The 15,294-nt window shown below is 40.9% G+C and overlaps 1 protein-coding gene across 2 annotated transcripts in view; it reads right to left on the minus strand.

Annotated features, from left to right (window-relative positions):
* The window catches only part of ITSN1 (intersectin 1), a gene marked incomplete at its 3' end in the record, with an annotated part of 230,302 nt that overhangs the window by 58,992 nt on the left and 156,016 nt on the right, over positions 1 to 15,294 (minus strand). For both annotated transcript variants that reach the window (XM_082840315.1, XM_082840316.1), the window contains 5 exons: positions 13,803 to 14,050; positions 10,979 to 11,138; positions 7,372 to 7,577; positions 6,512 to 6,594; positions 2,400 to 2,566 (listed from right to left, as the gene is read on the minus strand). In XM_082840315.1, coding sequence (XP_082696441.1) covers positions 2,400 to 2,566; positions 6,512 to 6,594; positions 7,372 to 7,577; positions 10,979 to 11,138; positions 13,803 to 14,050 — 864 coding nt within the window. The remainder of the gene's footprint in view (positions 1 to 2,399; positions 2,567 to 6,511; positions 6,595 to 7,371; positions 7,578 to 10,978; positions 11,139 to 13,802; positions 14,051 to 15,294) is intronic.

A 15,294-nucleotide genomic window follows, 5' to 3' on the forward strand; every position in this document is an offset into this window, starting at 1 on the left:
AAGTGCTTTATTCCAGATTAATTTTCACTCTTGTGTCCCTATCTTCCAGTAAATTAAGTATTCCAATTAAAACAGAATAAAACAAAAGGCTTAATTAACTAAATGAGAGTAACTTTAAGAATAAAAATATGTAATTATCTACCAGGAACACAACTTATCATTGTCCCTACCTATATTTATACTGAAATTCAATAACCATTTACCAGGGAAAGTTTGAGTTAAAATGTTTACTCTGATTATGCTTTCTGTATTAACCAAGTTATACAATACCCATCTTCCTTGCAATTTTTATAGGCTGCATATCAAAATGAAGGAACACTAATGATACAAGATTCCAAATGACCAGTTACTTTCCCAGTACAGGCTTAAATATACTCTCTCTATTCCATAAAAAGAACAAAGCAATTAGCAAGCCAGTGACAGAATTCAAGCAGCTTCAATGTGCTCCCTTTTAAACACCACAGCCAGCACTTAAGCTGAGACGCAGTCAGATGGCCAGGCTCCATCCTGGCGCTTCTTAAGGATGCAGCAGAAAAGCTGATCCAGGCTACGTGCCCCAGCCCTGCTCGTGTGGAGAAGGGAAGCAGGTTTAGGACAACCTCCCCCTTGTCCACGGGTCAATTTTGGTATCTGAAGCTGGGTCTGGTTTTTAAGTTTGGCAGGATATGGCCTTATAATATTGAAGTCTATGTCCAAGTAGGATGAAAGAGCTGCCTTTTTTGATTTTTTCATTATTATGAAATAATGCTGCTAAATGTCTAAAATCTTTGGCACTGTTAGTTCTTCTGTGGCTGATATTTAAGGCTGCGGTTAAGAAAGCACTTTACAACTCAACTTACCTTTAGAAAATGTCACAGTGCATTTTTTGAAACTTACTGACTTTGGATGGTTTTTGGTAGAAAACTCTAATTTATTAAAATCTAATGCAAGTAATGGCTTTTGTGTTTAACTGATCCCAAAGGTAAAGCCATTTTAAGAGGTTTTGTGCATGGGAGCAGAAATCCAGTTTAGTTTTTAATGTTTTCCCTCTACTCCCCTGAAATATCTCCATGGTTCTTTTTGGATATAACTGGCTGGCCTGCAGAAGAGTTGAATTTTCTCTCTCCAGGGCTGCAGAGGACAATACAATGACTGTCCTACAGAAAAGAAGTACTTTCTTTCCAGCTTCTGCCAAATTCTCCAAGGGTAAAACACTTATGCAAATCCCTCCAGGGGAATTTCAGCAAGCTGCTCTCAAGACCAAAGCAAGGGAAAACAAACCAAAAACTCCCCAAACAACAATGACATTCCTTAAAAAGAAAAACAAAGCAGCAAATAAAACTATTCCTAGGAACTGCAGGGAAGGTGAGAAGGCTGACATGGAAGAACTACCATAGCTTATCACCAGGCCCAGCTTCGCTCCCCAGGCAGCCATGGGTCTGTTAAATGACTACATCTATAACCTGAAATTCCCACTAACTTGAAATTGGCCACTACGAGATAGGCTCCCATACTCTAGTAGGCCCACACCACCATTTCCTTAATCTTGTGCTATCTCAAGGCCACTTCATGCAACTGAATTTTTAGGGCCCCATTAACAACAATGGGGAGCCACTTCCAATTTGTAAGGATAACAGCATTTAAAATAAATTCAGTCCAGGGGGCTTCCCTGGTGGTGCAGTGGTTGAGAGTCCGCCTGCCGATGCAGGGGACGCGGGTTCGTGCCCCGATCCGGGAAGATCCCACATGCTGTGGAGCAGCTGGGCCCCTGAGCCATGGCCGCTGAGCCTGCACGTCCGGAGCCTGTGCTCCACGGCGGGAGAGGCCACAACAGTGAGAGGCCCACGTACCTCAAAAAATAAATAAATAAATAAATAAATTCAGTCTCTGATCAACGGAGATACTAAGTTCTAGCCAAAGTGTACCAATTTCTTAGATCTTGAGTCTTCCTAGTGTGTAGGCAAAAATACAAATTCTAAAAACTCTACTGCCCAATATTCTGGGGCCAGTATCACCAAAATACTTTTGTTTACATGGGCAAGATATTGCTGTGTATCTTTCTTGAAGTTTCTCAAATCAGTGACCCTGAAGACTAAATCTAGAATATTTACTCCGAATCCTAAGTCAGTTACATTCAGGAATAGAGATGAATCCTGAGTATTATCCCAGCTGACGCAGACCAGCCTCATTATGAGCAGTCTCCACTGAGCCCCGGGGGGGTTCTTCTGCTTCTGGGAAGCCAAGGCTGACCCTGCGGCACCAATAGACAATTTCAAACAATTACAGGTTACACTGTATTTGCTGTCACGTTCCAGAACTTAGCAAAACCCAACAATGATGTTCCACCGGCAAACATCATGACTCCCTGAAAAGAGAATCGCTGCACAGAAAGGGAGAGGAAACAGTTAATGTGGGTTTACCTCTGAATCTTTAAGCCTCACATAGTTAGAAGGGAAGACTCCGGACTTGTCGCCCACTGTTCCTGTCCACCAGTCACCATCTTTCTTGGTAACCAAAATCACATCCCCTTGCTGAAAGGTTAAATCGCCTTGCTCAGAACTCTCGTAAGTGTACATGGCAATAAATTCTGGTGGGGAGAAATATTGAGATACGGAGAGAGCTTGATCGTTTACAGAAATCCCAGACAACTTTGCAAAAGCAAGATTATGAATAAGGAAATTATTAGGATAAGGTCCGTTCAAGAGAAAGGCTAGTCACTGATAAAATGCAGAGTTACAGAACCCCCTGGGCTCCAAATTCCCCGACTGCACATAAAAATTCAATAACTGCAGCCGGGGAGACAATTCCTGTGAAGACCCAGGACCAGGAACAACAACAAAAAAAACCCAACTGCATGTCCACCAACACCAGTACTGACAGTGATCCCCGATTTAACATCATGGTTTCTTTTTACATGAAAATGGTTTTCACGTTCACTTTTAGCTAACATTTACTGAGTACCTAGGTCATGCTGAGCACTGGGTTAGATGCACTGACATGCCAGGCTCCTTGGTGACCTCGTCAAATATCTGTGATTCACTTTTGAAGATACCAAGTCACCATTTTAGAAACCTTTTAGACATGGTATATCCTTTATGTAAATTAAGTAAGACACGTTTTTCATTATTCAAGTGCCTCGGTGAAAATTTAAGTCCTATTGTGCCATATACACAGATGGCAGGAAGCTGTTAGAACACAAAATTTAAAATATATATTCTTTGGTTAAAAACGGACACCTACTTGTCATTCAAGTATAAACAGGTAGAGTGGACTGCTGACAAAAGTAGTGTCTACCCAATCCCAGAAAATAATCACGCCTTTCTGAACAAGTGGAAAAGACAAATCACAGTTTCTTACATTTGATTATTCATGTAATTTAGTCGTAAAGGACAAGAATTAATGTTCTTTACTGTCCTGAATGTGAAGGATGTGCATTCCAGAGGAAGTTTTTCTTTTGAATTATAAACAGCTGACTTTACTAAGGCTTAGAAACCAAGTCACACTCTCAGAAAGATCACTTGACACAAAGTTCTAGACACTACACTAGGTAGAGAATAAAAGATTTCCGGAAAGATGAACATACGTTTCTTATTTCCACTTTTTGTCCATTTTATCCTAGGCCTTTGTGTATTTTTTAAAAAGCAAAAAGCAAAAAACTCCCCCCCAAAAACGACAAAACAAAAAAACACCATTTACCGGAGAAGTTCATTTTATGATGGATGATGGATGGAGTGTTTCTTGCTAAAATTTCATACGATAGTCCTTAAATGCAGAGCTTAATGTAAATTAATTTAGTATGGAGGACTAAATTAATTTAGTCCTAATTATAAGAGCCTCTGCAGGAGGCACTAATGAAAGCTAAAACAAACACCAAAAAACACAAACCCTCCTAATGCTTATGCTAATGTGGGCAGCTCTCCAAGGGGCTGCTTCAGCCTCCCTGTGCTGACCTGTAGGCTGAGGCCAGCAGACCCCGAGATACAAGGTCATCCAAATGTACAAGGCAGAACAGAAGCCTCTCTGTCTTTAGCCCTCCAGCACTGGTGACACACACCTCCACAGTTAAAACTGGAAAAATGATTTCCCGCACAAGGAAATCAAAGTTTGGCAGCTTGAATAAGGACATTGTTTTTTCATTAATATATTCCTTTTTCGGATTTCTCAACATTCTGACCCTTCCCTTTTCATTATGTTCCGTTACTTGTTCCTTAGCTCATGTTTGGCCATTTCAGATTGGATCCTTGGCAATCAATCCTTTTCCCAGTGATTCCTGCACTTAAAAGTCACTTTCTTAAAATGGATCCAAAGTTTGAAGTCACTTTCGAAATGCTTAAGAAACTTCAGAAGCGTGAACTCTAGCTGAACTTCACACTGCAGCAGAAGATACCAAGGAGACAGGAAAGACTGTGGCTTTACTTGCCCTGTGTGCACGCAGGCATCTGCGAGGACCTTCTGGATTCAATGAAAATGGGGAGACGTGAGGACCGCTATGCGGGGCCTCCTCACCACTCAGACCCTCTTCCCCAGACATGTAACACAGGGCACTGGCAATTCCCAAGCCCATATTTTAAGAGCTAACCAAATTAACCATCTATTTAATCTGGTTTCTGGTTTACGTGAAATCTGATTACATTTAATACAGTACTGATAAGTGGTCCATTAATATAATTAAGTATCTTTTCTCAGAATTTCAGATGTCAGTGCCCTCCCACACCCCTCCAGAAAGTCAGCAATCTCTCCTCAAATTTCTAATACCTAAATCATTTCAAAATGGATGTAATAAATGTCAACCAAGGTTAGAATTTAACTCTCTTCTGTTGCCCAACTTTAAGGATGTGTGTGGTTCATCTGTAACCTACTTATTGAGGCCTCAAGTGTAGAGGCCTCTCTGTACAATGTTTCAAAACAAATCAACATTCATCAACCCAGCTGTTGGAAACTAACACACCATTGTAAAGCAATTATACTCCAATAAAGATGCTAAAAACAAAAACAAAAAAACCCAGCCTTTGGATGAGAAAGCTCACTGCTTTAAGTGACTATCGATAAATCCAGGAAATGAAGCAAAAAGGAAATAAGAGTAGCAGACATTTACTGACCTTTATTCCAAAAGCTTACACTATTATCTCATAAGCCTTGTAATAATTTCCTACCTCAAGTGGTGATTATTATGCCCATTTTACAGATGAGGGAGTTAAGGCATGACTAAAAGTAAATGGTCACTAGGTGAGAGAGCCAGGATACAAACTCTGGTGCTCCAGTGAGACTGAATGGATATAACACACTGAATTTGGGGGGACGGGAGGCACACATAATTTGCCTGACATAATACTGACTACACGTGCTGTGTTTAAAAGACCTTCTTGCCTGTTCTCCTAACAGTGGATAAAAAAGTCATTAAGGTGACAAAAAATGTATGAAGAGAACTATCTTAATGATTGTTTTGGCAGTAATGGCAAAAACTGGATACAATAAAATACTGGATTTGTTCAGTGATTATGAAGTTTTACAGCTATACCTGTAAACCAAAAAAAAATTTTTACTTCTGAAATTCCTCTTGAAAAAGTAACTTTGTTACTACCTGAAATACCATTAAATTTTAACCCTTGCTGTCTCCATTGAAACAATTGCTTTAATAATTCTATTTTGCATAAGGCAAAGTTTCTAAGGAATGTAAGTCTCATAATGGCAAACAAACTGAACGAAAGATTCCACCCTCGTGGAATTTATTCAAGGAACCTATGAAAAACTACTATACAGTTGTGTAGACATCTGTTAGCTACAAACACTGTTCATACTTCAACATGGAAAGCCTGTCTAACTTGGGTAGCGCTCATTCTTCACTTAGTACTCTGATAATGGCTGGACCAAATGAAGAAAAGACATGAGATTTTTACCATTAGAGCCTGAATTATGTAGGTTTTGTTCATTTTTAAACCTATACTATATATTGGCATATATAATCGAAAAGATTATGTCATGAAGAAGAGGAAATAAAGCAATTAATTATTTGTGTAATAAACACTCAAAATACAATTTTTAGGCCTAAATAATCTGCTGTGGTTATTTACATGGAACACAGAAATGAAACTTCTGTTTCATTTGGGGTACAAATGGCACTGACGTTACTGTGACAGTTTTACTGAACTGTATAGTTATGGCTTTAAGCCTTAATACTTACCTGTATAAAGTCAGAAAAATAGCAACTACCACAAATTACCTGTAGAGATGCTCAGAGAACTTGGTCCTTAGTGACTGTGATGGGCCTCTTTCAAGAGTCAAAGGGCTCATAATCAAACATAATTAGAAAATTCAGTTTTTATGATCAATATATCTGATAGTATTTTGAAAGTCTCCATAAAGTACTATGACTTTGCGAAGAGCTAAACCTCATTTTAGCTTAGAGTTTAATATAATGAACGTAAATTAATGTAAACTATTTAAACATGAAATCCAACTTCATTTCCAACATTCACTGTATTACACGATTCCCTCCACCTTCTAAAGAACATGATCTGAGTCAGGTTCTCACCTTCTCCTGACACGGCCGGCTTGGCTGCTGGGGAAGCTACTCTCTTTAGACTAGCAGGACTTTCTGAAGAACCAGAATCCATGCTGGAAGAGGGGGGAAAGTATTTTAATTTTCACCCTCAAAGAAAACAGTACAAATGACACTGACTTTTCTTTTTAAAAACTGTTTAACATTTAAAGCATTGATAATCTACAGCTGAAATAGATGCACTCAGCTAAGTCAAAACACATCACAAGGGGCCACAGAGGCCTGATTCTAAGCTCACATCCTTGTTTGTCAGCACTTTGCTTTGCTGGATACACAGCTAACATATTGGTCTATTTCAAAGCATGACTGACAGATGCTCATTCAGTAATTTTGCTCTTCATCTCTTCTTGAAGCTCATAATTTGTTTTGACCACCTACATGGTTAGAACAATTAAACAACAACCTTTATGTTAAGGTTGCATGCTATAAGTTTCCTAATGAAAAAGATAATTCATTCTTCCATAAATTTTCCCAAATGCTTTGGGCCTCTAAGTAGTCCTGTACGTCTGGAACAGTACTGGATACTAAGCATGAAGAGGGGCATAATCTCCAACAAATCCACAAGAATGTTCCAGGTCTCAGAGTAGAATTCCCTCATGCATAAGTCAATGAAAAACAGGATATACAGGTTTCTATGAGCAAGGAAAAAAATGACCATTTATCTGTAAGAGGCTCTCCCCTGTTGCCATGTACCCTAATTTTTGCAGTTAAAAGATCCAGTTTAAAGACAAAACAATCCTGCAACTCCTATCTATGAATCTTAACTAGTGCAAACAATAATTTCATGCCTGACATGGTTTTCATCCAATAGAAGCAGATAAATACAAACATACCTCGTAGATTTCCTTATGGGCCCTGAAATGAGTTTCACGTAGGACTTGGGGAACCACCCCTTCTGGCCTTGAACTTCTCCAAACCACCACATGTCTTGCTGCTCCAGGACTGTGATGACATCATTTTTGTTAAAATTTAAATGGTTGTCTTTTTTGGCTCTCCAAGGATACAGGGCTTGTGCTTGTAGCCCCTCCACCTTTTCGCCCTTGTGTGGAAGAACATAAAGGACCTCTCATCACTCTGCGATTTGTTATCCATTCAGGTGATGTGAACACCGGCTCCTCCCCTGCGACGGGCACACGCAGGCACATGCTCAGCCGCAGAGGACCCTGCCTCAGCACAGCACTGGTGCCACATGCTCCACTGTTTTCAGTAACTGTTTATTTCCAAAAGTGGAGGTGAAAATCTGCTAGCCTATTCACAAAGCCGTGGTCGGGCCATCTAGAATTCTCTATTTAAACAAGCCAGGAGGTCGTGTTTATTCTGTTGCACCCGGCTGTGTGCCTTTCTGTTTGGGTTCTATTTTAAGTCTCAAGTTGCCCAGGGCACTCCCACTCCTGCCAATTTCCAATCGGATTTGGGTGTTTAGTGGGGGATTAATACCAGAGCAGAAACCTTATAAAATCTCAAAAGGTAATTAACTGATATCTTAGTTTAGGCGGACACAGGGAAATACACCTTGCATTGGATTAGGCTTGTTTCAGTTCCTTTTTAGAGGAACAGGGGTTTGGCAAGCATAAATCCACTGTAATCCTCATTTACTATAAATACATCTATATGCAAACCATATACAAAGATGAATAAAATGCCATCTCTGCTCCCCCAAATAATTTAGGTTAAAACACTTTATTAACCAGAAAGCACTATAAAAATGGGCAGTATGATATTATTACCAAGGAACTCATAATTAATGAGGAAGAAAGAGATACAAACAACTATGCCTACCACCCGGCAGAATGAAATAGGCTAAGAAGAGGTTCCAACTATTCACTGCCGGAACAGAGAGAAAAGAGGGATTAATGCTGCCTGAGGGCAACATGGGGAGTTTCACAGAGGAGGCAGCGTTTGAGCTGAGCCTTGAAGGATGAGAAGGATTTTGGTAGCTAGGGCTTCGGAGGAGGGGCACTCCAGGCGGAGGGCACGGCCGCGCGATGCTGTCCCGCAAGGTCCAGGAGGAGAAGCGCGATCTGGGGGTGCATGTGGCCTAGTCTCATGGAGGGATGGAGTAGGAGGTGAGGCTGGAAAGGTGGGGTGAGGCATTTATTACCTTTTTTAAGACTGTAACATAAAACAGTTACAGTATCTTAAAACAGTACTAAAAAATACAACAACATCAACTTTCAATTATATACGTAAATGGACAAGAACAAGGGATAATGCCCAATGACAGTTAATTCAGAACCAACTTGGACTTGCCTGTAGAAGATATTTTCATAATGACATTTAACTGTGATTATGTCTGACAAGTGGAGAATTTATGAGAGGTCAAAGAGTTTCGGCTTCCATGTTGGTCTCCATGGGTTCTCGCCTTCTTAGACCTATGACATCCCTATTTCTTTCCATCTCGACTATACACTCCACCCAGTCTTCAGAACTGAGGAGGGGTCTCTGGATTCCAAACGCCCCCCAGGACCACAGAGTCTCTGCCCACCGTGTCCCCACCTCGTGCTTGCAGGGAGCCTCACACTGGAGCCGTGGATCTCAGTGCTTCTGTGTTGCCCAATCCTCTCCATCACTTCCGTTTAGTCTCTGCCATTTCACCTGGGCTCCAGTATTTCATAACCTCTCACCCCGAGAAATCTCTGCTGCACCTGCCCTGTCCATCTTTCCACGTGGAGACGCCTGAATAACCAGCATGGAATCAGGCAGAACACGGACTCAGGGTCTGAATCCCAAGTCTGTCACTTACTAATTGTGTGACCTTGGACAACTGTTTAATCTCTCCAGGCCTCAGTTTCCACATCTCTAAAACAGAGACACTTTCTTCAAAAGGTGGTTAAGAAAGTGTAACAGGATCTATCTTTAGAGCAGCTATGAGAGTAATAATCTTAACAGGGGTGGCTTATGTTACTATTATTATTTCTAGTTCCAAACTGTGCAGTATTGCTGAAGAAAGCCAAGATAATGTGTGATGACCAGTTACACGTTCAGGTTAAATTCAGCCACGTCAGGCTTCATACGCAATTCCTTTTATGCATGCTCCGAAGGCCCTCGGGCGCCCCTCCTGAAAAAGCTGCCCAGAGCACAACCTGAACTCCTTTCCCTCTTTCTCCAACCTCTCTTCACCCTTCCTCTCCCAGAAGAAAAAGAAGCCTGTCTTCTTTTCTGTGCTTTTAATGCTTCTCCCACTTAGGTTCACAGATATGTTCTACTTGCCTCTTTGCCCAGACCACCGCCTTTAATAATATGAGCACCACCACCCCCGCTTTCTGGAAACAGCCTTCAACTTCGCCTCATTTTCCTGGTCCTGAGCCCTCCTCCACCAGAGTCACCAAGGCTGAGCATGACACTTGTGCCACCTGCTGAGCTGGGACAGATGCAAAGAAAAGGAACAGCTCCTCTCAGGAGCTGCCCTACTTCCAGGTCAGAGAAGACACACGCTCTGTGCAATTTCCATCTTCGTGCACTCTCTCTCCTTTGAAGAGCTCACTCATTTCCTGAGATCTGATCTATGTCCCAATTCCTGCCAGACAGAATGACCTGGCTGTCCCCCTCTCACCTTAAAATTAACACGTCTAAAACCCAACTTCTTTTCGCTAAAAATCAATTTCTCTTTCTGCCTTCCTTGTTCCCCTGTAAAGTCAAATCTTTTTCTCAGTTCCAGACCTTTCCTTTCCTTTTTGCTCCCACAGGCACTGGGGCTCCACCCTCTTCAACTGTTGTCAGTGCCCCTGTGTCCCCGACTCGAATCTTCCTGCACACACCACCCTCCATGTGAATCTGCCCGGAGCCTGTGTTCACTCTGGCTGTTCCCCGAGCAGAAACTGTCCCTGACCCCAAATGCCTGCCAGATGGGCAATTTCACTGTTTGGTTTGACTATTTATAGAAATTTCATTCCTTTATTTATTAAGTAAATAAATAAGGGAATAAATTCCTTTACTTATTATCCTTTCAGAAATTACTTTCTTAGCAAGGCATTTAAGAGCTTCCCATTAATCTGTAATCGTTCTATCTTTTTGGGTAAATATTCAATGGTCTAGCCAAATGGATTGACCCACGACTTTCCTGAAACACTCTCTGACCTCCTACCTAAAGCCTCTCCTCACATTATTTTCTTTTTATCTTTTTATTTTATACTGGAGTATAGCTGATTAAAAATGCTGTGACACCCTCACAGTATTTTCTGTCTGACATGCCAGCCCTCTCCGTTTCCTAAGAAGCCCTTACCCACTGTTCAAGATGGAGTTCAAATGTCTGAACTCCATCCTCTGAACTGTCACTATTCCCTCTACTGGGAAAATGTGAACTGGATCCCGCCCTGCCAGCCGACCCAGATGCATATAATGAGGCTTTACTCCTAAATGACATTGACAACAAGCACTGGCTGAATCTGTCCGCCCCACACAGGCACTTGAGGTCCTCCCTGCTCCCATCGATGCTGTTACCTGGCCTAAAACAGGAGATGGAGAGGAGCCCGTGGCTGTGGCTGGAGTGAAGGCTGATCTCTGTCTCAACTGCCCGGCGCTCGGAACGGTGAGGGAGGGCTGGGCTGCCCATGCATCCCAGTTGTCGGTTTCTGGTTTCTCGTTCGTGCTGGTGGGCCACCTGGAAGGCGAAGCACGCCACCGTGAGTGGCAAGGACTTCCTGATGCACCGACATTTCTCCCCCCATAAACATACACCCAGGATGTGCCTGGGGCTTGTTTAAGAACAAGGAGGGGGGAAAGAGCGCTGGACTTGGGTTTGGGTCTGACCGTCACACACTAGCAATGGGTCTCAGGCAAATTCTAGTCGTTTCTCTGAATCTTGATTTCCTCGTTGATAAAATGGGAACAATATTGTGCCACTCTCGTTAGTTGTGAGGGTCACATGAAATACCACATAGAGAAGTACTTTGCAACGAGAAAGCACCAGAGAAACATCCTCTCGTGATCATTATCTTCATTTGTAACGACAATCCTAAATAAGCAAAAAGAAGTTTCGCACCACATATGAAAACATGCCAGCCCAGCGGCTGGTGCATCTCTCTGTCCCATCATCACACAGCAAGCACCAGGCCATGTGCTTGGATACCATGGTAACTACCAGTGGTATCCTTACAGCAACCTGTTGTCCTGATATCAGGGATGGTTTTAATTTTGCGATTTTATAATTTTAAATAAACACATCTGTGTCAGTGCAGATTTAAATTCAACTGACTTTTTAAAAATCTTTATAAGACATAAACAAATCTGAAAATTAGAATATTTCCTTTGATAGATGGCACATCCTGATTCAGGGTTTGGAAAATAAGAAGCCTGGAATTATAGCAGGAGAGTTGCAGACCACACATTTATCGAGCAAGAGAGTAACACTGACTGGATCCACAGCAAAACAAAATCCTGGAAAACACAGCACTTGTCTTCTTAAAATTTTAGTGTAAGCTTTAGTTTCAAAAGTCAGAACTTTTTTTTTTTTTTTTTTTTTGCGGTACGCGGGCCTCTCCCATTGCGGAGCACAGGCTCCGGACGCGCACGCCCAGCAGCCATGGCTCACAGGCCCAACCGCTCCGCGGCATGTGGGATCTTCCTGGACCGGGGCACGAACACCGTGTCCCCTGCATCGGCAGGCGAACTCTCAACCACTGCGCCACCAGGGAAGCCCAAGTCAGAACTTTTCAATCAAAATCAGGACAAGGGAATACAAACTGCTATACACAAAAAAGATAGGCAACAAGGATTTACTATATAGCACAGGGAACTATAATGTCATGTAATAACCTATAATGGAAAAGAATATGAAAAAATATATACAGTAAGTCCCCTACATATGAACAAGTTCTGTTCCAAGAGCGCATTCGAAAGTCCAATCTGTTCATAAGTCCAACAAAGTTAGCCTAGGTACCCAACTAACATAATCGGCTATATAGTACTGTACTGTAATAGGTTTATAATACTTTTCACACAAATAATACATAAAAAACAAACACAAAAATAAATAAAACATTTTTAATCTTACAATATAATACCTTGAAAAGTACAGTTCAGTACCAGCTACATTACTGCTGCTTTTACGCTTGCTTCCCGACATCCTGGGATAAAGATACTGTACTACTGTACTCTATACAGTACAGTATAGTAAAGTACACAAAAACACAACCATGTGACAATGTACGCCAGACGCGTGAACTGACTTATGTGATTGGACATGCGAACGCACGTTCACGTCTTTGAAAGTTCGCATGAGGGGACTTACTGATATATAACTGAATCATTTTGCTGTACACCTGAAATTAACACAATATTATAAATCAACTATACTTCAATTAAGAAAAAAAATCGAGAGGAGAATTTCAACTTGTTTTCAATCATCTAATAAAAGACTACTTTTTAGCAGAGATTAGATAGGGAGGACCTTCTTTAGCACTTTCAACCATTTATGTGAAAATGTAAGTACGAAAAACTTGCTATTCCTTACATCCTTCCCTCTACTTCCTCCTGCCTTTGGTCATCACTCACCTCTCTTTCCTCTATTTCCTCTACCTGGTCTTTCTCCAACATTAAGCCCTGACTCCTTGCCTTCAATTTGTTTCTTCTGAAAGATGATCAGACTTGAAAACAAATTTTAAACACTTCTTACGTCCCGTTTACTTGAAAGCCAGTATAAAATATTTTTAGACTACTGCACACCTAGACCAGTCCTATAACTGGAAGCGTGGACAGCGGCTTCATCTCTGTTTTCAAACCTCTGCTTACACACTGTTTTTAATGCCATTTCCTGATGACCAAAGGCATAGCACGAACAGTGGCCAAGAGTACACATCTCTTCGCTCTGGTGTACTTTGTACAGGACTGATGAAAGAGAAAAGCTTCACAGGAAACAGCTTTCTATCTTATTCAATACCACATGACTAAATTCAATTTCTGTTTCTGTCCAGGAAAAAAAAAAGTGCTATTTCCGTGCAGGAAATGACTCTAAATATTTGCTGTCATGGGTGTCAAGCACATTATTAGGAAACTGTAGTTCTCCATTTCTTCCACAAGAATGTAAGATACAGACAAATTATTGAACAAAACAAGGGTCATAGGCTTAACTTTATCCCAGGGCAAATCACTGTTGAGCAATGATATAGTTAAATCCAGGTCAGAGAATGCAATCCACAATTTGCCGGAAGACCAGAGAAAGTGGCCATGAAAATTACTCAGAGGTACAACCCAAGACTATAACAACACTTAAAAGATCACTAAGCTGGGATTTCAAAAATCATCAGAAGTAGCATCCTACACATACGTGGAGCTGAAGTCGGCCCAGTTGTTGGGGGTCGCGGAGGGCTCTGCAGAGGTCACCGCAGAAGGAGCAGGGGTCTCACGTAGAGCCAGTTTGGGTGCAGGGGTGGAGGCAGCATCAGTCACTGGTTTGACTGGGGCAGGAACCTCGTTTTCTGGGATTTTCTCTGCGTAGTTTGCAGGGAACCATCCTGTCTTTCCTTTTAATTCTCCTCCAAGCCAACCCGGTTCTCCAGTTTGGCTTTCATCCACCTGCAGGAAAGTCATAAAGTTTAATTCAGTGGAACTAAATCAACCCCTAAAGACACCAAACACTCTACCGGAACAAAGCCCCCGCCTCTGACCCGGTCAGACTAACACACGGCACAGACATTTCTTCACTTTATTCTTAGTCTAAGAGTCTGGAAAAATGGTCTCTAAACTTTAACTCTGAGGAAACAGTAGGTGCTATAATTCAAGTTCTTAGTCTTTTGTGCCTGTTTAGCTTCTTCTTTTTCCCCTAATAATAGCAGTTAAGACCAATAAGGAATCCTAATAAAGCCTACAGTTTAAATTTTTAGAGCTACTTTGAATTAGAAAGTGATTGACAGACTTCATCACTCAGGAAGTCATGTAATTATTAGAAATAATTTGACTTAGGTTTATTATTTAAAATTGAAAGCAAAGGGTGCAATCAATATGAATTTAGCACTCTGAAAAAAATCTCTAAACTAAGCAGTACTTATTCAGCATAGGGACAAGGAGATAAAAAACAGAGCCTTAGATGGTTTCTACAGCAAGTAAAACTGGCTGCTGTGTTTAGCCATTTAAAAGCTCCATAGATACATGACGAGAAAATTAAGGAAATGATTATTTACAGCAACAATTAATTTTATTAAAGTCCTAGAGTTTTCTTTTGTATAAATTTCACTTTAATATTCACAAACATGCACATGAGAATATAGAATTCCGCTGTTAAAAAATTTCAGAGATTTATTACACCTGTGTTTTTAATGCTTGCATTTTATTTTAATTCTGACCAAAAGGATTAGTCAAAATCACCAGAATGATTCTACTTATCTTTAGAAGTTACCCTCACTATTTTATGAGCAACAGGAGATCAATATGAGGACAATTACATTCACTAGTAGGAAATTATTTTCATTACAGTAAGTCAAATAAGGTTCTGTCAGAGACCTTATCCTATTTTGATTGCATAATATACTGCCTAAGGAGTAAAACATTGGACCTTAATGTTGCTTTTTCGAAATCACAGAAATGAGTATGTAGGGTCTTAACAATGATTTTGGAAAAAGGGGCAAAAATACCAGTTTTCTAACCCATTCAAATATTCAGTTAAAAAAAAAAAAACCCAAAGCAAATAACTATGGGACCAAACATCTGTTTGTAGTCAGTGTAGAGTAATATGGTATAATGTTTCTTAGCTTATTTGAATTAAAAAAAAATGCCTGGGGTAGGGATGGAGAAAGTAGAATACAGGACTTCCTACTTAATTC

Source organism: Leucopleurus acutus (genome assembly GCF_964270905.1).
Source record: "Leucopleurus acutus genome assembly, chromosome: 5".
Lineage (NCBI taxonomy): Eukaryota > Metazoa > Chordata > Mammalia > Artiodactyla > Delphinidae > Leucopleurus > Leucopleurus acutus.